Source organism: Panthera uncia, chromosome E3 (genome assembly GCF_023721935.1).
Source record: "Panthera uncia isolate 11264 chromosome E3, Puncia_PCG_1.0, whole genome shotgun sequence".
Classification (NCBI taxonomy): domain Eukaryota; kingdom Metazoa; phylum Chordata; class Mammalia; order Carnivora; family Felidae; genus Panthera; species Panthera uncia.
The window spans coordinates 4,590,716-4,618,547 of NC_064815.1; the positions used below are offsets into that span (position 1 = coordinate 4,590,716).

Below are 27,832 nucleotides of genomic sequence, written 5' to 3' on the forward strand. Positions count from 1 at the left end.
CCCGCCGCCCCGCCGCCCCGCCGCCCCGCCGCCCCGCCGCCCCGCCGCCCCGCCGGCTCCCCTGTTTACCTTCCGGGTCGGTGGGCGGGTCCGCGGCGGCGGCGCTCCACTTCCGGGGCGGGGCGGGCGGGCGGGGCGGTGCGCTGTCTCCCGGCCTGTCTGGAGCCCGGCGGCGGCAGTGGCGGCAGCGGCGGCAGCGCGGCGCAGGCACCGGCCCGGGAGCAGCACCATGAGCGGTGAGTGGCGGCCTCGCCGCTGTCACCCGGCCGGGCCGCCCCGGCTCCCGCCGCTCCAGCTGCACACTCCGGCCCCCGAGCCCCCGCGTCCCGCCCGCCCGCCGGCCGACCCCTGTCCCGTCGCTCGCAGACCCCTGTGTACGCCCGGGGGCTGGACCCTGGTCACCTGCACTTCTCTGGCGACCCGAGCCCAGGCACTCCCAGCCCCCAGCCTCCCGTCCACCACTTAGCCCGCTCCCGGACACCTGTCTCCAGACCTCCAGTCTCTCCCAGCGCTCCGACCCCCGTGCCCAGTCACCACTCTCCCCGTCCTCAGTCCCCCGGGTCTCAGTCCCTCCTAACTCCTGGACGCCCCCAGTCCCAGCTTCAGCTCCAGGGCCCTCTGCTCCCTCATCATTCCCGCTTCCCAGGCCCCGTGTGTGCGGTCCCTCCAGTCTCCAGGCAGGCAGGGAGGGTGTCGTCTCCAGACACTCTTAGCTTGCTGGCCCCTGAGCCCCGAGCCCCCGTGGTGTCGGTCCCCAGAGGACTGTGAGTGCTCCAGCCTCTTTGTCTTCCCCGCGCCTCCCATTCCCTTGCGCCCTGTGCCCCGGTGCTTTGCTGTCCCAGTCCCCAGTGGTTCCCAGTTACTCGCTCAGTTTCCCTACTGACCCTTGCTTCTTACATTTTGGTTATTATTATTATTATTATTATTATTTGTTTCATACTCCCGCCCCTTTCACTTCTTTTCCTAGCTCCTTTGAGGTCTCCTTGGCCCTGTCCTGCACCCCCTTCCCTTCTGGTTCCACACCGAACCCATCTGGGGACCAACGCGTCGCAGGTCCCAGCCCACCCTCCTCCCGCCCGCAGGGAGGGGTGTGGTTTTGGTGGGGAGGCAGGGAGTGGGAGGGAGGTGGGTGTGGACAGCTCGTCCTCGGTGTTTCTGAAGTTTAGTCCCTAGACTTGGACGCGTGTTCTCAGCCCTTCTCTGAAGCGGTCTGTCGGTGTTTTGGTGCTAAGTCATTCCTGGGTGGTGGTGGACGTTCAGAGTGACTCCGGGAAGCCTCTCAGCCCGCCCTGACTGGGATCTGCATTTTCTTAGGAGGATCCGCCTACCCTCTCCCAGCCTGTTTTCCTTTGAACTGTGGGATTGCCTCTGAAGTGTCCCCCCCCGCCCCCGTGTCCCCCCCCCCCCGCCCGTAGCCCTAGCCTTTCACCCAGGCATTTCGGGAGTTTGGGGGGTGGGGGCAAAGAGGTGAGGATGTGTGTCTCTTAGTTTTTAACCTTCGAGTTATCTCCATGGGTCACTTTTTTTTTTTTTTTTTTTTTACAAGACATGCGCCTTTTGTTTTGCCTTTCAGAGCAAGATGTGTGAAATTGTTCGTCCTGGTGAGGGAGCTGGGAAGGGGGTTTCCTGGGAGATAGAACAGCTTCTGTTGTCAGAGCAAATGATTTTTGGCCTAATTAAAGTTTCTGGCCCCTGAATGTTAGTGATCCTGCAGCAAAGATGTGATGAGCTGGTTTCCACCCAGGAGATAATACACCCTGGTGTAAGTGCGGGCCCTGGATGGAGCTAGACAGCCTGAGTTCAAATCCTGACTCTGCTATAAAAAGCTGTGTGATTTGACCATTCTGGAAGTCCCAGCAAAATGGGGGTAGATAATAGTACCTGTCACCTAGTCGTGTTGCGATGACTAAAGAACTCTACCGGGTTATTGGTACTGTGCTTCGTGTGGTGTGTAGATGGGAACTTAGTGTGGTTGTTGTGGAGGTAAGGACCCAGCCAAGGTTCAGGTGGGGTGATTTTCTGACCCAGCTCTGAGACAAGGGCTGGGGCTAAGTACGCCTTGAAAACCTCTTGCTTTTGGGGTGCCTGGGTGGCTCAGTTGGTTAAGCGTCTGACTTCGGCTCAGGTCATGATCTCACAGTCTGTGAGTTTGAGCCCCGCGTCGGGCTCTGTTCTGACAGCTCAGGGCCTGGAGCCTGCTTCCGATTCTGAGTCTCCTTCTCTCTCTCTGACCCTCCCCCGTTCATGCTCTGTCTGTCTCTGTCTCAAAAATAAATAAACATTAAAAAAATTAAAAAAAAAAAAAAAAAAAGAAAACCTCTTGCTTTTAATATAACCAAGGAGACTGTGCCTCAAATTCTGGACCATTCTCGGGCCTTGATCCCAGGTGCCAGTGAAATTGACAAGCCAAGGGAACTTGATCAATGTAGCCATCAAAAGCCAACTTAATACCAAAGATAAGGACGTTTTAAAATTTATTAAAAAAAAATCATTACAAAAGGAAACCAACAGATGGCTTTTTAAGGAAGAAGTGTTCAGGATGGATGACAGCCTTCTTTTGGAAAGATTGTAATTGAGGCAGAAAAAATGGTTGCTGAGGGTAGAAGGGAAGTCCGAGGTATTTTCAATTTTTTTCTTTCCCCTAGTTTTATTGGCAAATAATTGACATACATCACTGTAAGTTTAGGGCGAGCAGCGTGATTGCCATTTATCGTGAAATGATTACCTTGATGGGTTCAGCTAACATCCATCTTCTTTGGATACAATAAGAAAATAAGGACATTTTTCTCTTTGCGATTAGAGCTCTTAGGATTTCCTGTCTTAGCTCTTTTCCTAGATATCGTACAGCTGTGTTGACATGTTGTACTTGACATCTCTAATGCTTACATATCTTATAACCGGACTTCTGTAACTTTTGACCCCCGTTCTCCAATTACCCCTTCACGTTTCTTTTTTATTTTTTATTTTTTAATTTTTTTTAATGTTTATTTTTGAGAGAGAGAGGGAGAGACAGAGCACGAGCGGGGGAGAGACAAAGCGAGACACAATCCGAAGGAGGCTCCAGGCTCTGAGCTGTCAGCACAGAGCCCGATGCGGGGCTTGAACCCATGAACTGTGAGATGGTGACCTGAGCCAAAGTAGGTCCCTTAACCAACTGAGCCACCCAGGTGCCCTGCCCCCCTTCACGTTTCTTGAGAATACAGTTAAAACAAGGTTTTCTCACCCTTGGGGTTGATGATTGGGCACCATAAAATAATGTTGCATGGAAGTATGTCTTCTCTTCCCTCTGTCCTTTCTTTTTTTTTAATAGGATATTTCAAACATCTCTAACGTGGAGAGAATAGTCTAATGAGCACTTACCATCTCATGATCACTTCCCCTTTGTACCTATCTATTTCTTACTTCTGTTCCCAGTTTATTTTGAAGCAAATCCCAGACACTGACCGGATCCTTTCATCTGTTAATATTTTAATGTGTATCTCTAACATATTGGGACTCTTTTTAAAAAAAAAATATAGCTCAATTTCATTATCATACCTGTAAGAAATTAGGAGTAATTCATTAACAGCAGATATTCAAGGTTCAAATTTCCATGATTGCCTTATAATTTTAGAGTTTTTTTTTTTTTTTTTAAGACTCAGGATCTAAACAAGGTTTAAACAATGCAGATTGTTGTGTTTTTTAAGTCTTCAAATCTCTCTCTCTCTTTTTTAGTTTAATTGCTGTCTTTTTAGTGTTTGGTATATTCACAGAGTTGTGCCTGCATCAGCATAATCGGATTTAGAACATTTTCATCAGTCCAGAAAGAAACGCTGTACCTCTTAACTGTGGTTCCTCATTCTCCCTCCCCTTAGCCCCAAGCAACCACTAATCTACTCTACCTGTGGATTTACCTATTGCCAACATTTCATATAGATTGAGTCATACAATATGTAGCCTTTTGTGTCTGGCTGTTTTCACTAAAAGTATCCTTCTAAACTTTGCCATAGTGTAGCATGCGACTCAGGTTCATTCCATTTTGTGTTTGAATAACGTCTCATTGTTCTCTGTTTTGTTTAGCCAGTCTTCAGCTGATGGACGTTTGACTTGTTTCCACTTTTTGGCCCCTTTAGGAATAATGCTGCTGTGAACATTCATGTACAAGTTTTTGTGTGAGCATATCTTTTCATTTCTCTCGGGTCGATATCTAAGAGTAGAATTGCTGGCCCCGTCTGAGGAACAGTCAGACAGTTTTCCAAAGCGGCTGCACCATTTTCCATTCCCACTAGCGCTGCATGAAGGTTCTGGTCTCTTCACACCTTTGCCAACAGCCTTTTGATTATAGCCATTCTGAGTGGGTGTGAAGCGGTGCCTTTTTGTGGTTTTGATTTGCATTTCCCTAATGATCAGTGATGTTGAGCATATTTTCATGAGCTTATTGGCTGTTTGTGTGTATCTTCTTTCGAGAAATGTCTGCTCAGATTCCTTTGTCCATTTTTAAATTGGGTTGTTTTTATTGTTGACCTGTAAGAATTCTGTGTAGTTTCTGGGTACAAGTCCCTTAGATGTATTATTTATAAAAATGTCTCCCATTTTGTGTGTGTGTGTGTTTTAACTTTCTTGATATTGTCCTTTGAAGCAAAAAAATCTTTTTTTTAGGGGTGCCTGGGTGGCTCAGTCGGTTAAGCATCTGACTTTAGCTCAGGTCACGATCTCACAGTTGGTGAGTTCAAGCCCCGTGTTGGGCTCTGTGCTGACAGTTCACAGCCTGGACCTTGCTTTGGATTCTGCGTCTGCATCTCTCTCTGCCCCTCCCCTACTCCTGCTCTGTCTCTCTCTGTCTCTCTCTCTCTCTCTCAAAAATAAATAAACATTAAAATTTTTTTTTATCTTTTTTTTTTTTTTTAAACTAATAGGTTGCCCTTTCATCCGTCTGTTTTTACCCCTTGCAATTTTTGATGAAGGAAATAGTTCATGTCTTTGTGGGATTTTGCTGATTGCATCCTTTTGGTGTGGTTTGACATGTTTCTCACTCTCTTGTGTTTCCTGTAAATTGGCAATTAGAGTCTTCTGTATTTTGTAGTTGAAAACGTTTGAGTCAGAGGTCAGCTGGTTTCAAGGCCAAATGCATTAAGTGCAAATAACCAGGAAGTGGAATGCCTAGGTAATGCATACACAAGATAAATGGGTGTCGTGAGGCCGAACAACCCTGATGACCATTAACAGGGTAGATGAGACATATATGTGGTATGGTCACATGATGGAAAACCTCAAAGATGTTAAAAGGAATAAAATGGATTTATACATACCACTGTGGCTGTATCTCAACATTAACTTTCTCTAAAAAGAAGCAGAGTGCAGAAATATACTAAAATATATACCTTGATGCACATTAAACCATGTATATGAAACAATGTTTGTGGATTCGTATATGTGTGTAGAGGTAACATAGCCAGTAGGAAGGATGCCTGCTACCTGTGGGTGGTTGTCGGAGGTTAATAGCTGGTCATGATTTATTTGTTTCTCTTTAAAGAATCCAGTAGGTAGGAATACTTACTTGATGACCCGCCTGTGCGAGCTAAGGAGTTATGATTGCCAGATAATTCTTCTGCTCTTATTTAGAAAGTAGAACTTGAAGGACCAGAAAGTCATGATTCTCAAGCTTTTTTTTTTTTTTTGTAAGACTGTTTGAAGGACCTTGATGCTCATTTCCATCAGTAATTAGTCTGTCAAGGATCTTTAAGTTAGTTAAGACACTAAAAACCCCGTTTCAAGGGTGGGGAAAGCTAAACCTAGAGAGGTCACATATGTCCGAGTTTGGGGCTTAGTGGGTCATTTGCTGCTGTTTCTTGCCTGATGTTTATGTACATTTTGGCAGCTTTATCTTGTTTTTCTGGAATGTTGAGGCTCATGGTTTTCTCTTTGGCATTGACTGGGTTATTTTCAGCAGTAGCTTGTGTTTGGGATGAAGAATCAGCTGAAGCGAGTGAATGGAAAAAAAGAATGTGTGTGGTTTTCATTCAAAGAAAAAGTGATGATATCAACTTTTTTCCCCTCTAATGAAGGCATTGGGTTGATCTGTTATGGCAGATTGCAAGAAGTAAGTGTTCTACCGTCAGCAAATATTTGACCATGTCCTGTGCTAGTAAGTGGCAATGGACTAAAACCCATTGACATCGCCTCTCCTGCTTTCTTGTTGTAACCAATAGGAAATCAAGTTCTTGGAGCTCTTAAAATATGGGAACTAAAATCTAAGAACCTGTGGCCTTCTCTGAATTCTGGCAAATGTAAACATGATTCTAGATAAAGGATAAAGCGCCTTCCATCCCGGTGCCATCTTGTCTCAGTGGGGGTGAAAAGTGGTTCTCGAGAGAGAAAGAAATTTTAATGTTATGTGGAAAACCCAGATATGTATGCAGTACGTAAACAGATATACAATGTATTTGCGGTATTGAAATTTCATGGAGGGGTGATTAAAAAAATGTCTGAGCGAGATCTGAAGGGGGAAGGTAATGAATAAAGGGTTGAGAAACACTGATAAGAGCTGAAGTAATTTTACCATTACTGTAGAAATTTGCATTTTGCTTTACCCTTAACATTTTTGGGTAAAGCTTTGCCACATTGCTACATGATCTTTGTATTGATCACTTTTATAGGCTTCATAATCCATCAGTCCATCTACCTGCTTGTAGTATAATTTTTTAAAAACATGTTTTTTTAAATTTATTTTTGAGAGAGAGAGAGAGAGAGAGAGCGTGAACAGGGGAAAGGCAGAGAGAGAGAGAGAGAGAGAGAGAGAGAGAGAGGGAGGGGGAGAGGGAGAGGGAGACACAGAATCTGAAGCAGGCTCCAGGCTCTGAGCTGTCAGTGCAGGGCCGGACGCGGGACTTGAACTCACAAACTGCGAGATCATGACCTGAGCTGAAGTTGGCTGCTCAACTGACCAAGCCATCCAGGTGCCCCACATGTAGCGTAATTTTTAAACCATAATATTTGATCCTACTTTTGGAAACTTAGCTTATTTTCCTTTTTCTTTCTTTTTTTGGTTCTTATTCTAAATAATGACGCAGTGAACGTTTTTGTTCAAGGCAGTTTTCTTTCCTTTTGATTGATATGTCCTTAGGATGATTTCCCTGAAGTAGCTGTAACATGGCAAGGTGGATAGTTCTTGATTGCTCTTGCTTTCGAAGTGGTTGCAGTAGCTTGAAATGCTGCTGGAAGGCGTGAGGGCTCGAGTGGCCACAGAGCCTGGCCGGAAATTCAGGGTTCAACATTTCAGCAGACATTTACCGAATGACAGTTTGATGCTTCATCCGTCACTTAGCAGAGGGCTGCGCTGTTGGTGTCTGTAGAAGCACATGGAATGAATGGACTAAAAGGTTTTGTGGGAGTAACGGACGTGTCAGCCAGGACTCCTCAGTTGCCTGTGGCAGAAGTTGATCTGGGAAAAGTTGGAGTTTAAAACATCTTGCAATGGAGAGGTCTAGGGATAGGACTGTCCTCAGGCCCAGTTGCATTCTGGTGCTGAGAGCATCATCAGGATGACCTTTCTGTCCGTTTCGAAACTCCACTTTCCTCTTGGTTGGCTTCTCCTCCAGCAGCCTCTGTCTACCCCATGGAGGCAAGATGCCTGCCCGCAGCTCTCGGGTCACAGCCTACCGTGTAGCAACACCCAAGCAGAGGGTGGGCCTCTTTCCCAGTTGCTCCCGCAGAAGTCCTGGGGCTGACTCACAGCAGTCTGGCAGGCTATGTGGTCATCCTGGAATCCATCACTGTGGCTCTTGTTGGCCGGGTCTGGGTCGCACGCCCAGTCCAGAGCCCGAGGGTGGCATCTGACTGCTTGTTGTCTGGATAGAGGAGGGACTGACGGGAGAGGGCTGTGAGGAAGGTGGGTTGTGAGCAGAGACCTGAGGGAGGAGAAGGGTTGCTCCTGAGTTTTGCTCCTGAGCAGCTGAAGGGGGGGTAAGCCTTGCCTCTCACTGAGGTGGGGAGGGTGGCGGAACATCAGTTTGGGGCGTGGGCGGTAGCAGTTGGAAGCCTTAGGGGGAGTGGGGACTCTTCCTGGGCCTTGACTTCTGCTTGCCTGTCTGGGAGCCCTCCAGGGGTCTGGCTCTGGTGCTTTCTCTGTCGTTCCTGCAGCGCCCTGCTGGGCTGTGCTCCCTCCAGGCTTTACTTGGAGGGAACCTTGTCCATCGCATGTTATTTTTCCTTGCCTGTCTGCATGTTTTAGGATCTGCTCTTTTCTCCCTCACCTTAAAAAATAAATACATAAAAAATAAAAAAGCAAAAAACCCCAAATGACTTTAAAGATGATTGTGAATTCATGGAATATCCCTATAGACATACCTTCCAAGAACATTAGGATATTTAGATTTTTAGTTATTGCACTTCTGTCTCTGCTCAGTGCATATGCATTTTACATAATTGCCTTGAGTCTACATCTGAATTAGTGTTTCCACTTACATTATAGCATTAATCCATGTGTCTTCCTGTCACCGTTATTTAAAAAGGCTGCATAACGTTCCACCAAATGGATGTACCATTGTAGGAAAAGAGAGTAAATTCCATTTATGATGTTCAAGGATAGAATTGGCAAGCGTTTTCTGTAAAGACCCAGATAATAAATATTTTCTGCTTTGTGGGCCATCTGGTCTCCATCCCAACTACTCATCCCTGTTGGAGTATAAAAGCAGCAGAGGCAATCAATAAACGAAAGGATGTGGCTGTGTTCCAATAAAACTTTATTTAGAAGAACAGGCAGCAGCTGGATTTGGTGTTTGCTGACCCCCATTCCAGAATACCCCGGGAGGAGTCTGAGTGCCCCTGATGCTGTGGTTGGGCTGTTACTGTGGCCTCGTGGGATAAAGTTGGGACTCAGTCCTGGATTGAACTCCCTGTGGCAGGACCTGAGCATGTTCTGGAACTTCTCTGACTCTTAATTCCCTCATCAGAAGATGCAGGTTAAAGCAAGCGATGGACCCGTAGTTCCTTAGTATTTGGAGCATAGAGGAACTGGTGAAATAGTCACTTCTTCCTTTTCTCATTTCCCCTCTTCCTCCTCTTTAGCTTAGTTTCCAGGGTGTCAGGAAGGTATTTGGATGTTTTGTTAACTTTGTGTGTGGACTTCCCCCTTGCTTTTCAGAACCTACTGCCGCGATACATTGTTGGCAGTGAGTGCTGTGTGTGCCTGCTTCCCCACACTTTACTGGCAGTGGAGAATTGCATCCTCGGTGTTCCTTGGTGAATTGAGTAGTTATATAATGGCAACATGTGGCAGCTAATTTGGTAGGTTTATAATTTGCATTTCTCCAGCCATGAGGGAAGATTCATTTTCCCTTCAGAGTGCTTGCACAGTGCCATTATAGTGTTTTTTTTGTAAGCAGAGATTGGCAAACTGTGCCGGGCACCTGTGTTAACGTTAATAAAGTTTTATTGGAACACAAGCACATCCGTTCATTGACTCTCGATAACAACTGCTTTCGCTGTCCGGTGGCAGAATTGAGTGGCCGTGACAGAGAGACCTTATGGCTTGCAAAGCCTAAAATATTCACCATCTGTTCTCTACGGAAGATGTTTGCTGAGCCCTGCTCTAGAGTGAATTCTTTGCCTGTTGATGAATATGCTGTTGACTTAGTCTTTGGTCTTAGACATCACAAGGCCACTTGGATGGCCTGAGGCCATCTCTCTGCCTTGAAGCAGAGCCTGCCCCTTTCCATTGTGTGGTGACGGACGCTCTGTCCTTTTGTCCTGGCCCAGCTGTGCCACTTTACCCCACAGTACAGGGAACTAGCGCCTGGACTTTGGGGAAGAATGGAGTCTATTTTATCCCTTCGTGCGCAAACGCTGAGCAGACACAACGGCTGCTTCACTCCACCCGTTACCCCCGCGTGGGGCTGCTGCCGTGTCCTGGCTCGCTGTGTCTTCTCCATTTAAAGCAGCCACTTGGGGAGCCACAGAACCTAACCCCAGAGCCCTGACTCGACCACTGTTGAGCTCCTTCCATGAGTGGGGGCGTATTGACGCTGGCTCACCCCCTGAGTGAGAAGGCTCACAGTCAAGCATAGGGTCAGGAGATTTCTGATTCCCCATAATCCTTTCTGTGGTGGCGATTATACCAGGGGTGTGGTGTGGCTGGAGGGTCGTGGGGACGCCCTGTAGAGAGCAGTGAATTGTGCTGGGGCAGGGAGGTTTCTCACAGAAGGTGACAGTTGAGCTGGCCACTGGGAGGTTGGTTTGTCTTTAGTGGCCCTTTGTGGAGTCCCTTTGCCTGCATGCAAGCTGGGCTGCCCGAGGTTAGCCTGGTCTTGTGGAGGCTGGAAGGCCTGGGTGTTGGGGTCCAGCGTTGGGGCATTCTTCCTGGGACAAGGGATCGATGTCTCCAAACCTCCGTTCCTTTATCCGTTAGGAAGGGGTCACCAGCGCACATCTCGTGGGTGGATATAAAGGTTTAATGTGTATCTCAGAACAGAAGATTTGTAGCAGATCTGGGCCCTAGGCGTGTTGTGTTTGGTTCAGGCAGAGTTGGCTGAAACACTGCTGTAAAATTAGGTGCCAACTGATTGACGTGAAGATCTGAGTTTCTGTCTCCTTTGAAAAAGCACAAGATAGGGCAACTGCATGTTGGTGTTGCTGTGCGGTGCTGTCCGCTGGAGCCCAGTAGCAGCTGCCGTCTCTCCAGAGGCACCCCTCCGTCCCTTCCTGTCCCTCTTTTCTGCCCTCCCTGCCCACTGCACTCATTTCCATTCTGCGCCTGACCTTGGAGGCATGGGGGTTGGGAGGGAAGATCTGATCTTGGGCTTGTACATGCCTCTCTGGCCTGTACGAGGCCGCCCTTTGTGCCCATTCTCTCTTGCTTCTGCTTTGGAATGGTGGTGGGTTTTTGGGCATCGTGGAAACTAAACAAACAACGGCACTAAACTCTCCACTGGGCTGAGAGCGCCAAGCATCCTGTATGCCTGCAAACATGAGCAAGCCGGCCTTGCAGCGGTGGCCACGCGTTGGTGGTGTACCTGTCCCTTGCCAGGCTCTGATGTGGGCCGTTGGTTATAGGGTGAGGGAATATTAAGGTGTGGGTCTGATCTGTAGTCTTCCGGAAATCCCTAACGTGTAACCGTCTTACTGCTTACTGAATAGCCATAACGGCTAGAAACACAGTGTTGTGTTAATTTTTAAAACCTCCATCTGATTAATTCTGCTAGGGCAGTGGTAGGCAAACTATGGCCCGTAGGGCAAATCCAGCCCAAGGCCTGTTCTTGTAAACAGCTATGCTCGTTCCGTAATGTATTATCTATGGCTGCTTTTGAGATGTCAGAGCAGAGTTGAGGAGTTGGGACCACATGACCCACAAAGCCTAAAATGTTTACTGTCTGGCTCTTGACGGAAAAAGTTTGCTGACCTCTGTCCTGGGCCACTGCATTAAAGGTGCAGGTTTATTCAGTGAAAACCAGAAATACAAATCATCTGAGACAGCCCATCACATGCTTAGGACTTGATAGAAACTCAGTGTTAATTGCACTTAACATGCACTTAACTTCATGGGTTGCATGAACAACTCATATAATATCATTGAGTGTATCGTGTGTTTGTTGTATAAGATCACTCAGTCATTTGCTGCCACCTGTGCCGCTGTGTAGGTAATCGGTGCAGGGTGAAGGCCATGGGAACAGAAGGGCCGGGGCCACAGCCCGGAGCAGCAGTCACAGCAGGGCTGGCTCTCCCGTGAAGGAAGAGCTGTGCTGGCAGCTGGAAGCGTGTGCAGGCGCGGGCGTGGCTTTTGGTAAACTTGCGGGGAGATATTCTGACATCCTTGCATGCTGTGAGAATTGCACAGATGAGGGGAGCCCGGGGGGCTCAGTCGGTTAAGCATCCGGCTCTCGGTTTCCGCTCAGGTGAGGATCTCATAGTTTTGTGGGTTCAAGCCCCACGTCAGGTTGTGCACTGAAGGTGTGGAGCCTGCTTGGGATTCTCTTTCCCTCTCTCTCTCTGCTCCTCCCCTACTGTCTCTCTCAAAATAAATAAACTTTACAACAAAAGAATTGCACAGATGAGAAGAAAAAACTGACTTGGTGGGGCAGTTGCTCTATATGTCCTTGAGCAGATGAGAGGAGACAGGAGTCAGAGCACAAGTGGAGGTTTCAGTTATTTAGCCTCTCAGAGCCTCAGTTTCTTCATCTCTGAAGTGGGATAATCACATGTACTTTCAGGAAGAATTTCCTAATTGCAGCATTGCTGACAGGCCAGATAACTCTGCCGTGGGGCCGTCCTGTGTGCTGTCGGAGGTTTAACAGCATCCCTGGCCTCCACCTGCCCCGTGCCCCCTCCGACTTGTGCCGACAATATCTGCAGACATTGCCCAATGTCCCGTGGTGAAGGCAAAATCACCCTGGTTGAGAGCCACGTATCTCCACCCACCCTTCGTAGGGCCTCTCGTAACGAAACCTCTCAGAACTTGCTTTATTGGACTGTGCCTGTTCCCCGTTATTAGGCTGATGATGCAGAAGTGAAGGACCTCTTAGCATCAGACCCCCTCAGTGGAACCAGAAATATGGAAGAGAAGTGAGGCGGGGGCTGGGTGCTGCTATCTGGAGTCCTTTTGCCCTCCTGCCCCCCCCCCCCTTAACAATTATTAAACCAACCATTTCAAAGTGAACAATTCACTGGCATTTACTACATTAATGGTGTCGTGTAACCAGCATCTCTGTCTAGTTCCAAAAGATTTTCATCACCCCAAAGGAGACCCCGGACTCATTAAGCACTTGTGTTCTGTCTGTGTGGATTGACCTATTCTAGTTCTTTCCATCTTTTAAAGCACAGCTCAAGTTCCTACTTTTTCAGTAAGCCTCCCTGGGCCCTGGCAGAATGGCAGTGTAGCATAGTACAGGGAGCACTAGTCCGGGAGTCAGGCAGACCAGGGGCTTAGCCTCTGTTGCACCACTGATTTTGCCACGTGACCTTGGGCAGAATTCCTGGCATGCAGCGGGCACCCAAAGAACATTGCCCTTTTCTTCCCGTCCAAGTACCTGTTCAGTGCATTGCAAGGATTAGCCTTCAACCAGAGAAATACGTGGCGTGACTTTACGTCTGCCGCTGCATGGAGAGCCAGGGAAATACTACTGTTTGAGTGTGTACGTGGCCTTGATCAAATGACCTACCTCCTCTGAGAGTGGCACCTTTATTTAACCTTGACCTCCAGGGTCCTTGCAAGGATTAGAGCAGGAATGTACGTAGAGTGCCTGGTATATCTTGATTGTTTTCCCCTCCCTGGAGTCCATGGGCCCTTTATCTCTTTTATCTCCCTCAGGGCAGTGAGCACAGAGGCCTGGATTGCGTAGCTTCCCCGTGCTTCAGAGAGAAAGCAGCCAGTTGAAAGCAATTCTTAGAGCCAGATGTCTGACACCCCTGGGGGGTATAGGGCTGTCAACAACAAGCTGTCAACAACAATAATAATAGCTAACATGTAACAAGTGATTGGTATAGACTAGGCACTGTTTTAGGTGCAATGTGGATGCTTGTTTATTTAATAGATCTAGGAGGTGCAGAGAGGATAAGTAACTTACCTATAGTCACATAGCCAGTGGTAAGGAATCTGGGCTATCCCATTCTTTTTCTTTTCTTCCTTTTTTTTTTTTTTTTTAATGTTTATTTATTTTGGAGAGCGAGACTGAGTGCAAGCAGGGGAGGGGTAGAGAGGGAGATACAGAATCGGAAGCAGGCTCCAGGCTCTGAGCTGTCAGCACAGAGCCTAACGTGGGGCACGAACCCACAAACTGAGAGATCATGACCTGAGCTGAAGTCTTAACCCAGGGAGTTACTGAGGCGCCCCTGGGTTTTCTTAACCCCTGCTCTTTCTCCCTAGGAAGTAACTGAAGGCTGGAGGTTTGTGGTAGAAATTGATTTAGGATCCTCAGGATTCTAAACATTAAAAACAACAAAGATACACATACACATGTCATATCTGTGTTAGAGCCTCAGGGGATCACTGCATTTCTCCGACAGTTTTGTGGCCCCCTGGGGGTATTCCCTGGGGTACCTTTCCATTTTCTATTTTCATTTTGATAGTGATCTACCAAGAAATTCAGAAGAAGCCTGTTCGGGCCCTTCTGGTCAAGGGTGTGGACTGAGGGCTGCCCTTGGAAAAGGCAGAGAGCAGGAAGGCTGGGGCTTGCTTCCCAGAGAATCACGGAGAAATCCTTGCTGAGTCGGCAGTGGGGCTGTGACTGCAGGTTTGTTACAAGGCTTGAAAGGCAGCAAGATTTAGCAGACGGCCGAGCCAGGAGCTAGTGGACTTGAAACCGAATCTCTCGAGTACTTCCTATGAGACCAGCCTTGGGTGCTCCCCACTGAGCCTCAGGGCTCCGGTGAATGGAGCCACTTTATCTGTGTCAGGGTTTGAATGTCTATCCCTTAATGGCACCCCCCGCCGCCCTTCTTCACTGGGAGGAGGCGGGAAGGACCCTGGTGGCATAGATTCTTCTGCCTGTCTTGTCTCCACCAGGGCCCCATGTTCCAGACTGCAGAGCTAGGAGAACATGATCTCATGCAGAAACCAGTGCCCAGAGAAGGGAAGTGAGTGTCCCCGTCACGTGGCCAGCAAGCAGCCCTATGGGGATAACTCATGATGCCTTGTGACTTTCCACTGGTGCTCCTTCCACTGCTCCTCAGGGCCGTGGCCTCCCGGGCACCCCCTGCAGAGACTGCATGCCCCCAAGGCCGCCTGGGCTCCCTTTGCCCTACGACACTCCTTTCTCTGAGTCCGCAGTTAGGGCCAGGGTGGCCACAGGTGCCTCTTCTGAGGTCAGGATGGTGTCACACAAGTGCACTTCTTACCCGCAGAGGGATTACAGCCAGGAAGGGTGAATGGAGGGCTGAGGCCCGCACAACCTCAGATCGGTCCTCCGTAGTGAACAGGCCTTTTTTCGAACCACAAAGAGAGGCTTTGCAAGGTAGGGCAGAGGAGGCTGCTGACATCTCATCTAGGAAAAGCAGTGGCTCAAGACACTGTAGAAAAGATATGGGATCATCATGCCTGTCAGGAAGCATAGGCTGTGACGTCCTTGCTGTTCAGGTGTGGGTCAGGAACCAGCGGCCTCAGCATCACCGGGAGCTCGTGAGAAATACCAAATTCCAGGCCCCACCCAGAACTGCTGAATCAGAACCTGTCTTTGAACAAGACCCCAGGAGATTTGTGTGAATCCAAAAACTTGAGAATCACTGTACTAAAAATGACCAGTAGCAAGATGATGGAGATTTTTATTTTCTTGGCACATTTTTTTCTCCTGATTTGTTTTTTACTGTGGTAAAATACACATAACAAAATTCACCATCATAACCACTTCTCTTTAAATTTCTTTTTCCACGTTTATTTATTTTTGAGACAGAGAGAGACAGAGCATGAGTGGGGGAGGGTCGGAGAGAGAGGGAGACACAGAATCTGAAACAGAATCTGACACAGAATCTGAGCTGCCAGCACAGAGCCCGTTGTGGGGCTCGAACTCACAGACCACGAGATCATGACCTGAGCCGAAGTTGGACACTTAACCGACTGAGCCACCCAGGCGCCCCTTTTTAATATTTATTTTTGAAAGAGAGAGTGTGCGCACGTGCACATGCATGAGTGAGGGAGGGGCAGAGAGAGGGAGACGCAGAACCCGAAGCAGGCTCCAGGCTCTGAGCTGCCAGCACAGAGCCTGATGCGGGGCTCCCACCCATGACCTGCGGGATCATGACCTGTGCTGAATTTGGACGCTCAACCGACTGAGCCACCCAGGCACCCTGCAGTATTTATCTTTTTGGGGACTTAGCATAATGTCCTCGAGATTCATCCATCTAGCAGATTGCAGAATTTCCTTCCTTTTTGCAACTGAATAATAATGCATTGTGTAGATAGGCCACATTTCGCTTATCCCTTTATCTGTCGATCGACACTTGGGCTGTTTCACATTTCAGCCACTGTGAGTGATGCTGCTGTGAACATGGGTGTACAAGTATCTCTTCGAGACCCTGCTTTCAATTCTTTTGGGTGTCTATCCAGATGTGGAATAGATGGGTCATATGCTAATTCTATCACATAAATTACTTTTATGATAAAAGAAAATGGCAAGGGCATTTCAGGGTGGAAAGCCTTGTCGAGTTTCCAGCTGGCACTGCCCAAGGCCAGGTAGCGTTGTTGGATGCAGTACTTGGAAGAAGGAAGAAGGAGAGCCCGACTTGTCCATCCTGGCGTTAGAGAAGAGCGGGAGCCAAACATGTTAAACAAAGAGTAGGATTTATTGACAGACACAGGTATCAAGAGAGCTGTTTGGGGGGTCTTGGGCAGGTGGCATCTTCAGGCGTCCTGAATGATGCTTCATCATGGCCTTGTGAGGTGGGAATGACATGGAGGCCATCCTTTCTCAGAGCCCTCCAGAAAAAATAACAGTGGCAGAGTTCGGGAAGTCAGTTGTATCACCGTGTGTCCGTGACTGGCTGTATCTCTGGGTCTGGAGTGAGGCAGCAGCCTTGTGTGGTGGCCTGGACATAGACTCTGGAAGGGCATGGTCTTGACTGAGGGTTACAGTTCCACCAAGTGGTATTCAGATGAGAACAAAACCTACCCCAAGCCTGTGATTTTGGTCCGCGAGGCCCTTTGTAACTGGCTCCTGCCTGCTGTCTCCTCTTTACTTCCTCCTTTTGGCTTTTTGCTCAAGTCACAGCTGATTTCCTTCTGATCCTGGAAGACTAGAAACCAAGCTTGTTCCTGCCTCTGGGCATCTACCCTGGCAGCCTGCTCTGCCTGGAATGCTGGTCTGCCGTAGCTCTCCAGGCTTGCTCCTGGTCCCCATACAGGGCTCAGCTCACCTGTCGGCTGGGTGGAGAGGCCTTCCATCGCCACCCCGGCCGCCGGGGCCTCTTGCTTCCTCCCTGTCTCATCACCCATCTGCTTTTCTTTCGCCTATGACTCTCTGACGTCCTCCCATTGTAGGTTTACTTAGGTGCTCTGGGTTTCTTCCCTAATAGAAGTTTTGCTCCGTGAGAAGATGGCTCTTGTCTACCACTTAACTCCTGTGTCCCCAGCACTTGGGACACTGCCTGGCACACGGTAGAAGTTAGATTAGTACTGAGTGCATCGCGCACAATGCTATTCTCCCTGAGCTTCACCTTCCCCGTCTGTGGTGTGGTGGTGGTGGGGGGGGGGGATCCCGATCCCTTGGTTGCAGGGTGGTTGTGGAAATTACAGGGTGTGATCATGCCGAGCACTGAGTGTAGCGGCTGGCACGCAGGAAGTACTCCACACACGGTCACGGTGGTGGTCAGCCCAGTGGCCCTGGCATGATTTGGATGAATCGCTGACCGTCTGTGGGGTGATGCCCAGCTGGTACTCCCTGGTGAAGCCCGTGTTGAGTTGCCCAAGAGAGAAGCAGCTTGGTGATACTTCCAGGCTTATGGCGGGGGGCATCTGCTCTTGTACCTCTGAATTTGAGTCTCGTTTGAAATGACTGTGTTCTGTGTTTGGTGCGTCACAGTACGTAGCCGTGTCTCTGTTGATTGGGGTCCCTGGGCCTCGCAAGGGACCGCAGATGTAGCTCTGACAGGGTTCTGCTTGGTGCTTTAAAGTGTGCCTGCCTTTGACCCTCATAAAAGGAAGTTGAGCACACACTACGTGCATTGGTTAGGAATGCTTTTGGCTGCAAGTAACAGCCCGGCATAGAGCGGTTTGAGCAAACAGGGTTATTTGCTGTGTGAGAGGTGGGAGATTTCTGGTATTGGTTCAGCAGTGAAATGGCATCAGGGCTGGAGTCTCTGTGATTCCCTTGACCTTCCTCCCAAGCTTGTTGCTTCATGGCTGCCCGGTGATGCTCTGGCTCCCCCCAGGGTGTTTATGGTGAAGGCATGAAGGATGGAAGGAGGAGTGAAGCGATTACCATCTGTTCTTTGATCAGGAAGGCGTGGTTTCCCCACTGCCCACGGCCCTCTGCTTTCTAAGGCCAGCCTTCCAAAAGAGGCCGAGAAAAGGAGTAATTTGGTTTTGCAGCTTGTACCGCAGGAGGTGGCCTGGGGAAAGGATGCCGGAGAGAGTGAGGCCAGCCAGTGGGCAGTGCCTGCCATACTAGGGAACCTCCATTATAGTTACACTGTGGGTTCTCACCTGGGGGGGCAGTTTGTTCCCGGAGGACATTTGCTAACATCCGGAGACACTTTTGTTGCCACAACCAGGGTGTGTGTATGTGCGTGTGTCGTGCACTCGGTACCTGGTGGCTGGAGGCCAGGGATGCTCCTGACACCCTGCCGTTCACAGGGCAGCCCCACCACAGAGAATGATCCGGCCCAAACGTTAGAAGCGCCAAGGTGGGGTAACCCTGGGTTAGACTATGCTGGACACGTTCTTCAACTTCGGGGAATACTAGTTCAGCTGCTTTCCTGTGATGCCTAACAGGCAGATGGCCAGACTCCATTGTAATGATGTAGGTTATGGGTACCTGGTCTTGTTCTCGCAGAGGCGGCTGATGCTAGGTGGGGACAGCCCTACACCACGTGGCAGAAAGTCTCGATAAAAGGCTTACGTGCAACAGAACTAATGACGCCTTGTTGCATTTTAGGATCACAGAACAATGACTTGAAAAGACAGTTTCTGCTGGAGCGACTCCTGGATGCAGTGAAACAGGTAAGAGGGAATCTCGCATTTGCCTCTGAGGTCGAGTAACGGTGCCAGGCAGTTCACATGGGGTCATCTCTGCCCTTCCACGTGCGCGGACTTACTCCCACTTTCCGGGAGCAGTGAGGCTGGCCGTGTTCCCCAGGAAACGATAGGGCAGGTCAGGCAGTCCGAAGCAGCGAGGGAGGGGCGCCCGCGTCCTGACTTTCTGATACCTTTGGAGGCCCCCGTCCTTCGTGACGTCCCCGTGGGAGGAGCGTTGGTGTTGGTTTTGAAGTCTCCCTCCAGGCAGTTTGATGGCAATGCTTCCGGGAGCTGAGGTGGTGGTTGGAGTTAGCTCCGCCCCCCCACCCCGGGCACAAGAGCAGAGGCAGACAGGAGGAAGGATGGGCCCTCCTGGAGGGACCCCTCCCAGGGTCCGGTGGGCCCTCCCGGAGGGCTCTCCTCGGTGCCGCTTTTGGCGTCCGGCTTTTGGCCGGGCCTGGAAGCAAGCTTTGGTTTAGGCTGGCGTCAGCGTGCCGGCCTGGCCTGCGTGAGTCACACGTGCATCATTTAGTGCACGCTCGTCACGTCCCAGGCCCCCGGCTAAGCGCTCCCCGTTGAATCCTTCCCACCAGCCTCTGAGGCAGTTCGTGCAGTTGTTTCCAGTTTACCCACAAGGAAACTGAAGCTCCGAGAGGTCCAATACTTTGCTCCGGGAGTTACAGGTAATAAGTAGCAAAGTGAGGATCCGACCCTGACCTCCAGGTAGCTCACATTTTGGAAAGGCGACTGACAGTTACATGCATGTTAAGAGCCAGGTAGGGCGAGAAGTGCTTCTGGAGAGATGTGTGTCGAGCGTGGGACTGAGCCCAGAGAACCTGGCGTCTCCCCGGCCTCCAGGCGTCCTGGTGTGGTGCGTGGTGGAGGGGACACAGGCTCAGGTGCCGCTGGAGTCGAATACCAGCTTCACTGCCTCCAAGCTGTGTGTGCCGGGGCCTCTCATCCAGCCTCTCTGAGCAGCCCGCTTCTCTGTCATCGGGTCACCGCTCTCCAGAGCGCTGTGGAGGGAACCGCATTCGTTAGCGTAGGTACAGGGCCCAGCGCCTGGGCCACAGCAACGGAGCCCACATTACTCATTTCTTTTATTCCACAAGTGGGAAATATAAGGAAAATGAAGAGGCAAGTGGAACCACTTTACATCTATATATTTAAGTGTATTTATTTTGAGGGGAGGGTGCAGAGCCCAACGCGGGGCTTGAACTCACGGACCTGGAGATCATGACCTGAGCCGAAATCAAGCGTTCAGTGCTCAGCCGACTGATTTCACCCAGGCGCCCCTGGCACCACTTTAAGTGTAGCCGTTAAACAGAAATAAATGGGAGCTGATGCCCAGAGCTGCTGTTATTATTGTTGTTAAATATTTCAGTGGGTGAAAGTGTACATATGGTTTTTAAAAATCAATCTTACTGACGTATAATTGAGGCATGCAATAAAATACACTAATTTTAACTCTGCAGTTCCACGTGTTTTGACAAATACATCATTTAAATTCATTAATGCATTCATTCTTTGGATGAATAAGTTCTGGAATCTTGCGAGCCTGCTCCCCACAGGGGAGAGAGTGGCTGGCTGATGGCTGTGCGATATTGTGAATTGAATGGTATAACTAAAAATGGTTAAGATGGTGAATTTTACATTATCTATATTTTACCACAATTAGAAAAGAAAGAATGGTTTGCTTTTATCTGTATCCACCCTGGGTGAATTGTCATTCGGCACAACCAGATGACATGTTTGAGGCTTGAATCATGCTGCCATAATTTCCTAGCCAGTCATAACAACTCTGGGGCCCTTTCCAAAGGCACCCATCACCACAGATTTGTGTAAGTATTAATTGTCGCCTGTGGGGAGCTCTGTGTTCAGACAGTCAGCTGCTGACATACAGAAGCTTCCTAGAAAATCTGCACAAGGCTGTGTACTTCAGTTTTCCTCTTAGCACTGTTTTCCCACACGCCTTCCTTCTGTGCAAGTGGGAGATAAAGGCTTCAGTAGGTGGCGGCTGGAAGGCTGCCTCACGTCTTGGCTTGACACCTGGGACAAGGGGACACCCCGACTCGGTACCTGGAGTTTCTGGCCCTGTGTGTCCCATGACCCCGAAGGCCTGTGTGGGCTGTTTGTGACGTTTGAGTGTCCCATCCCAACCGCTAATCTCAGCGGCTTCTTTTTCCGTGCAGTGCCAGATCCGCTTTGGAGGGAGAAAGGAGATCGCCTCGGATTCCGACAGCAGGTAAACGTGTCGCTTCTAAAACCATCTACTGTCAAGACCAAAAAGGCGGCCAGAGCTGAGTCGCTTCTGTGTTGTCTCTGCAGCCGAGAGGTGCGGTGATTCAGCTTGGGTAAGCTGTGGACCACCTACGCAGTGACAGCTCCTGTCGCGTATTCGCGGCTTCCTGTACTACTCCTTCTGGTAGTCCGTTCTGAGGAAATTGTTTGAAATACCTTTCTGCATAAGGTTATTTTCAGGGTAATTGATAATGATGGCAAGTCAGAAATCTAAGCAGAGCATCAGTAGAACAGAATGTCACATAGCCATTAAATTGATGTCCACACAGCATTGACTTGAAGCAGAGGAATGCACATGTAGTAATTTACAAATTATGTAGTTAAAACGAAAAGACCAGGATATAAAGTTATGTCAATGCAGAGTGATGCTAGCTATGTTAAACCACCACTCTGGAGAAGAACATACCAGAATGTGAACACAGGTAATCCTGGGTCTAAGAATATTGGGAATATTGGGAATCTTTATACTTTCTGTTGGTCTTCATATTTTATACTGTGATTGCTTGTTTCCTTTATATATATATACATACATACATATATATATATATATATATATATATATATATATATGTATATATATATAAAAGAAGCCCCAAAATTGGCATTGACTTTCCTGACCCGGGAAGGACTGACATAATTGTGTAAGCTTCTCACGTTGCCTGGGAGGAGATGGGAATGTTTTGGCAAAGGTAAGAGACACACAGGCATTTGCTTTGTGAAGTCATTCAGTGATTCATGGTGGCGGGAGGAACATTCCCCGCAAAGGAAGGGAAATGAGGGAACTCGCTTGCTCGGTGCTCATGTCATTCCGGAGACTGGCCGTGGCCCGGCCCACTCACCCCAGCCCACCCAGCAGAGCTCGTGCCTGGTCTGTCCTTTCAGACCTGTGTCTGTGACACACTTTATCAGCCGGAGCAAAGCGCATAGCGCCACATTGTCATAGAGCTGCAGGGACTATTTGAAACTGGTGGAGGTTTAACACTGTACCCCTCCCGTATCCTGTCTCTCCTTCACCTGGTTTTTCTCCCTGGCACTTACCACCAGCTGACAGACTGTATGTTAGGCTTGTTTATTTTGTTGGTTTCTGTCTCTGGGTGTGGTCATGTCAGCTTTGTGCAGACAGGGATGTTTGCTGTCTTGATCACTGATGTAAGTCTGATGCCTGGAAGCGTGTAGAAGGTGCTTAGGAAAGACCCGTCAGGGTGAGCGACTGGGTGAGCGCGTGCACGGCATCGTATCGTAGTCAGCTGTTTAATCTGTGGCACCACGAGGCTTGTGAGCTTTGAGGGCCGAGGGGCGACTCCTCTAGTGTGTATCTCTCTTTTGCACAGACATTTTGTGCCTGTCGCACATTTGGTTCTTAGTATGTGGTTGTGGCATCAGATCATTAGACTGATTTATTGTTTCAGTTCTCTTTTGTTTCAGTAGATGAAATTATTGTTATTACAGAACTTGCCATGTTGCATTGTAATAACTGGTTTATGAATGCTTTTGTGCCTTGACTGTGAACATGGAGACAGCAGGCAGGCCCTGGGTCCTGACCTCTCTCCTTCCCAGCAGAGTACTCATAAGCAGTAAGTAAAACGGACGTAAATCTGTAGGCGTTTCCTGGAAGATAAAATAGCCATGGAAAGTGCCAGAGGAAAAGCTTTATCCTTAAGAGTATAAAAGCTGTATCCTTACTGAGATTTTTATTTACTTACTTGTCAATGTCTGTTTCTGTTTCATTGATCTTTTTGTCTGTCCTTCCACCCCATAGCATACAGTTTTAATAAGTGTAAATATAGAATAATTCTTTTTTTTTATGATTTGCATTTTACAGTTGTTCTTGAGGCTCTACTATGGGGCCTGGCCTTGGTCAGCACAGGGGTCCTGATTTGGGGACACAAGGTCCACCTGCATCAGAATCATCTGGGAGGCTCATTCATTAATGATGCAATTCTCCCTCCCATCCTAGACCAGCTACACATATGTGTGTGAGTGCGTGTGCATGCATGTGTGTGCATGGGTGAGGGTGTGTGTGCTCAGGACTTCTCCATCACTTTTTTATTTTCGTAATTATCCTGTTCTTTTCTTGAGAGAGAGAATCCATCTCTAAATGTTAAATGAGTGTGTTCTTATATAATAGAATATACTACTAAAGTTTTTAGTAGGTAAAATATTAGGTTTCATAGAAGTTAGAAAGTTAATTCCTTCAATGAGAGCTGTGGTTTATGGCTAAAAGGAGGGTGCTGCTTTATGTTAATAATAATGGTTACTGCTTCTTATTTATTTTGGGAGAGAGAGAGAGAGAGAGAGAGAGAGAGAGAGAGAGAGCGAGCATGCACACACATGGCAGAGGAGCAGAGAGAAGCAGAGACCGAATCCCTGGCAGGCTCCACCCCATCAGCACAGAGCCCGATGGGGGGCTTGAACTCACAAACTGTGAGATGGTGACCTGAGCTGAGATCAAGAGTCAGATGCTTAACCAACTGCGCCATCCAGGTGCCCCGATAGTTACTGCTTCTCACGTCACTGGCCACTCCTTGTGCATGTTGACGCTTAGTCTCCTACACAGTGTCTGGAGTGGTCGTGTTACTCCTTCTTCACGGACGAGAAAACAGACTCTGTCAAGTAGAGTAATGCAGCCAAGGTTAGACATCTGAGAAAGTTAGAGTTGAAAGTGGGACCCTAGTTTCTCGGGCCCCGAAGTCCATTCTTCCCGTGTTAGGCTACAATTAGTGATTATGTTGATTTTGAAGCTGTGTTTAAAAAAATTGTTTTGGGGCGCCTGAGTGGCTCGGTTGGTTAAGCATCCGACTGTGGCTCAGGTCATGATTTCACAGTTCGTGAGTTCTAGCCCCGCGTCGGGCTCTGTGCTGACAGCTTGGAGCCTGGAGCCTGCTTTGGATTCTGTGTCTCCCTCTCTCTCTGCCCCTTTGCTGCTCACGGTCTGTCTCTCAAAAATAAATGAACATCAAAAAAAATTGTTTTTCCCCCACATTGAGGGTTCCTTCTCCATATCAGAGTCTTGGTCTTATCTTTGCAATATGTTTGGGTAGAGGTGGCACCACCTTCATACAGGAAAGGCCGCATCATTGTCCTTATGTTGTGACAAAGCTTAACCTTGCAGTTAAGAACATTTTGTTGTGGGGTCTGGAAAGATAGATGAGTCCCCTTTCTTCTCCACCCCTGACAATTGGCCCAGCACCAGAGGTCACCTCACATGTATTATTCACTGCTTTCCAGCTCCCTGCTATCACCCTGTCCCGGTCACCACACCCCCCATAGGATGGCTGCCATCGACTGACTCCCTGCCTTCCTTTTTGTCCTGCTTCCTCTGCACAGAGAGACTTACGAAGAATGCAGTTGCCGTCCCTTCACTCTGCCATAGAGAACCTTCGCTCTTTGGAAAAAGACTCGCATCCCTGATACAGTCTGGCTCTTTGCTCCAGCTACTCTGGCCTGGCCTTTTCTGGTTTTGTTTTGTTTTGTTTTGTTTGTTTTCAAAGCCTTTGAATAATTGTCGGGGAAGTCTTCAGGTCCCCTGACTGCAGTTCTCCCCCTGCCCCACCAGACTCCAAAGTCCCAATCATCTGGAGCTATTTTCCTTGCTTTGTACCATGGATCTGCACACTTTCTGCGAGGGGTTGTCCTTTGTGACCCCTGCTCAATACTGTCAGAGTCTAGAAATCTCTGTTTCACATTACGCGTTGGTACGATGGATTGATTACGTTTATCTGTTCAACCGCATGACAAGCTGGAAATAAACCTATTTTGCGCACACTGTGTCCACAGTGCCTGGCACATAGTAAGTGCTCAATAAATATTTATTGGGTCACTCATTTGTTCAGCAGTTAGTTGCTGAATGCTTAGCTGGTGTCAGGTTCTGTGCTGGACATGGGGCCTTCTCAAGTATTTCAGGAGTGTTTCTACCCTTCGGGTGGCTTTCTTTCTACTGGGGAAGATAGCCCAGTGGGACAGTGATTACAGAACATGACTTGAGGGCTATGTCTAGGAGGTTGGGGATGTGCCCTGGGCAGGCTGGCGGGAGAGAGCTCTGGCTCTCACTGCCTGGCTTCGAGTCTGGCTCTTCCCCTTTGCGGTTGAGCCACCTGCCTAACTTCTCAGAGCCCAAGAATTAGGTCTACTGTGATATCTTGATTTAAACAGGAAACATATTTGTTCTTTGCCATTCTTGGCCTTGTGCTGTAAAACCCCTGGAATTTCCAAAGTGATGAGAGCCATGAAGGTGTCTTCTGTTATGTGAATACAGTGACTTTTAGAAAGTCCCAAAGGTTGGGGGCTGGTGGCCAGGAGAACCAGCCACGCTATTAAATGGTTGGAACTTTCTTTCCCAGCAGCTCCCCCTCCTCCCTCCCCGGGGCAGAGGTGAGGAGCTGGAGGTGGAGTTCAGTTGCCAGCTCCTGGTGATTTAATCAGTTGTGCCTATGTCATGAAATCTTCATACAAACCCAAAAGGATGGGGTCCTGAGAGCTCCTGTGTTGATGAGCACACAGGGGTGCAGGGAGAGAGGCGCTCCTGAGGAGGGCACGGAAGTTGCGTGTTCTCTTCCTTTACCTGGCCCCGCGCAGCCCTCCCCCCGGCTGTTCCTGAGTTCACATCATCCTCTTATAATAAGCCGGTTATCTAGTAAGTAAAATGTTTCTCTGAGTTCTGTGAGTCGCTCTGGCAAATTCATCTAACCCCCGGAGGAGGCCGTGGGAATGTTTGAGATACACAGCCGGTCAGGCAGAAGTACAGGTGACAGCCTGGGCTTGTGACCGGGGTTGGGGCGGGGCGGGGGGATGTGTGGCGTCTCATAGAACTGAGACCTTGTTCTGAATAGTACTAATTCACCATAGCCACACTTTTGGTTCATGGAGGAAAGCTCTATTAATTATGAGGGAAAGGGAATATAAGCAATTCAACAATTCCAGTAAACATAAAGAGGGAGAAAAATACAGAGAAGAACAGAAAAGGCTAAATTCATCAAATCGGGTACTCACAACATCCAGCCTTCTGGCTGGGTGAGCCCGGCGGCGAGCAGCCCCATTGGAGTCCCGATGGAGCGTCCTGAGCAGAGCACCCTCCCCTCAGGTGGGACTTCCGACTAAGTCTTCCCACCGGGGCAACATCTACACTTACCCGTATGTGATTTATTAAGTCTGCCCGAGTGCGGTCCTGAGCAAGCCGTTTTTTCCTCTGTTTCTCTTATTGTATCTCACAATCTCTGGAGCCTGGGTGTGTGCATATTTCTCTGCCCTCCCTGATCCATTCCAGGGGCCCAGCCTGGTCTGGCTCAAGGAGGTGAGGCGAATTAATTCCTCTTGGCGTCGGGGACAGAAGGGCCAGTTCTGATCCTGAGCCCGGATACGGAGCACAAGCCGACTAGTAAGCCCCCCATGACTGTGTGTGTGCGCGGCTCTGGGCGGAAATGCACGACAAGCCACACCAACAGCTTCTTTGCAGAACAGACCTTCACCTGTGGGGTCTCTAATGCTGTCTCCAGGTGGAAAATGTCAGAATTGAGTTGAGGTGTAGGACACCCAGCTGGTGTCAGAGAATCGCTTGGTGGTGTGGGGAAAACTCACGCATCTGAAAAGGTGGTTGGAATCAGAGCTGCCCTGCCATTTGGGAGGATTAAGTCAGATACTGTGTCTAAAAGTGCCAAACACGTCGGAGTGTTAATTTCACTCCATACGGAGTGAAGTCTGGTGGGGACGGTCCTCACTCAGCTGGGACTCCTGCCATGCGGTCTACTGATGCAGGCACTAGTCTGCAGATGGAAGGGAAGGGCAAATGTGTATTAGTGAGACTTTTCGATGTTCCCGAAGGTGGAAGATTCCTTTCCACATAACTCTGGGTACAGTTCTCAGACCCCACGTCCCGAGACGTGTCTCTTCTGTGTCATTCTCCTATAGGAAACTGAGAACAAGTGACTACTAAGATATAATGGATAATTGGAAGGGATCTTCTCTTAAAAGGCCAAGTGTTACCTTTGAAGGCCATTGAAAATGGACTGTCGTAGGTAAAGTTCTGGGCATGACTGTGAGTGTTGGCTTAGGGTCATAGCCAGATTCCAGTTGGTTGGACGAACACCAGTAGGAACTTTTTTTTTTTAATTTTTTTTTTTAATGTTTATTTATTTTTGAGACAGAGAGAGACAGAGGATGAACAGGGGAGGGGCAGAGAGAGAGGGAGACACAGAATTGGAAGCAGGCTCCAGGCTCCGAGCCATCAGCCCAGAGCCCCGACGCGGGGCTCGAACCCACGGACTGTGAGATCATGACCTGAGCCAAAGTTGGACGCCCAACCGACTGAGCCACCCAGGCGCCCCACCAGTAGGAACTTTTTTTTTTTTAATTTTTTTTTTTTAACGTTTATTTTTGAGAGAGAGAGAGACAGAGCATGAACGGGGGAGGGTCAGAGAGAGAGGGAGACACAGAATGTGAAGCAGGCTTCAGGCTCCGAGCTGTCAGCACAGAGCCCGACGCGGGGCTCGAACTCACGGATCGTGAGATCATGACCTGAGCCGAAGTTGGACGCCCAACCGACTGAGCCACCCAGGCGCCCCACCAGTAGGAACTTTTGAAAGGCTGGCACACAGCTGTATCTGCCAAGGCTCTTGGGCAACAAGCAACAGGAATCTCCAGCTAAGGATGTTGTGGGCTTGCAGAATTGACGGAAGGCCGGGTTTGGAGATGGGAAGGAGTCAAGACAACTTTGGAAGGCTCCTGTGCTGGACACAGGGGCCCAGAGGTGTCTCTTAGCAGGAATGCTGGTCCAGTTAAGGTGCTGCTGCCAGAGTGACTCTCATTCTGGTCAAGATTGAAGGTCTAGGGAGGAAACACCTGACTGGCCAGTCTCAGTCTCAGGTCACATGACCACCTGCTCGCCACCAGCAGAAGGATTTG

At 49.0% G+C, this 27,832-nt stretch overlaps 1 protein-coding gene across 2 annotated transcripts in view; it reads left to right on the forward strand.

Annotated features, from left to right (window-relative positions):
- The first annotated feature begins 140 nt into the window (after positions 1-140).
- SNX29 (sorting nexin 29) overlaps positions 141-27,832 on the forward strand; it is a 493,130-nt gene continuing 465,438 nt past the window's right edge. For both annotated transcript variants that reach the window (XM_049638266.1, XM_049638267.1), the window contains exons 1-3: positions 141-236; positions 18,555-18,619; positions 20,827-20,879. In XM_049638266.1, coding sequence (XP_049494223.1) covers positions 230-236; positions 18,555-18,619; positions 20,827-20,879 — 125 coding nt within the window. In that variant the 5' untranslated portion in view covers positions 141-229. The remainder of the gene's footprint in view (positions 237-18,554; positions 18,620-20,826; positions 20,880-27,832) is intronic.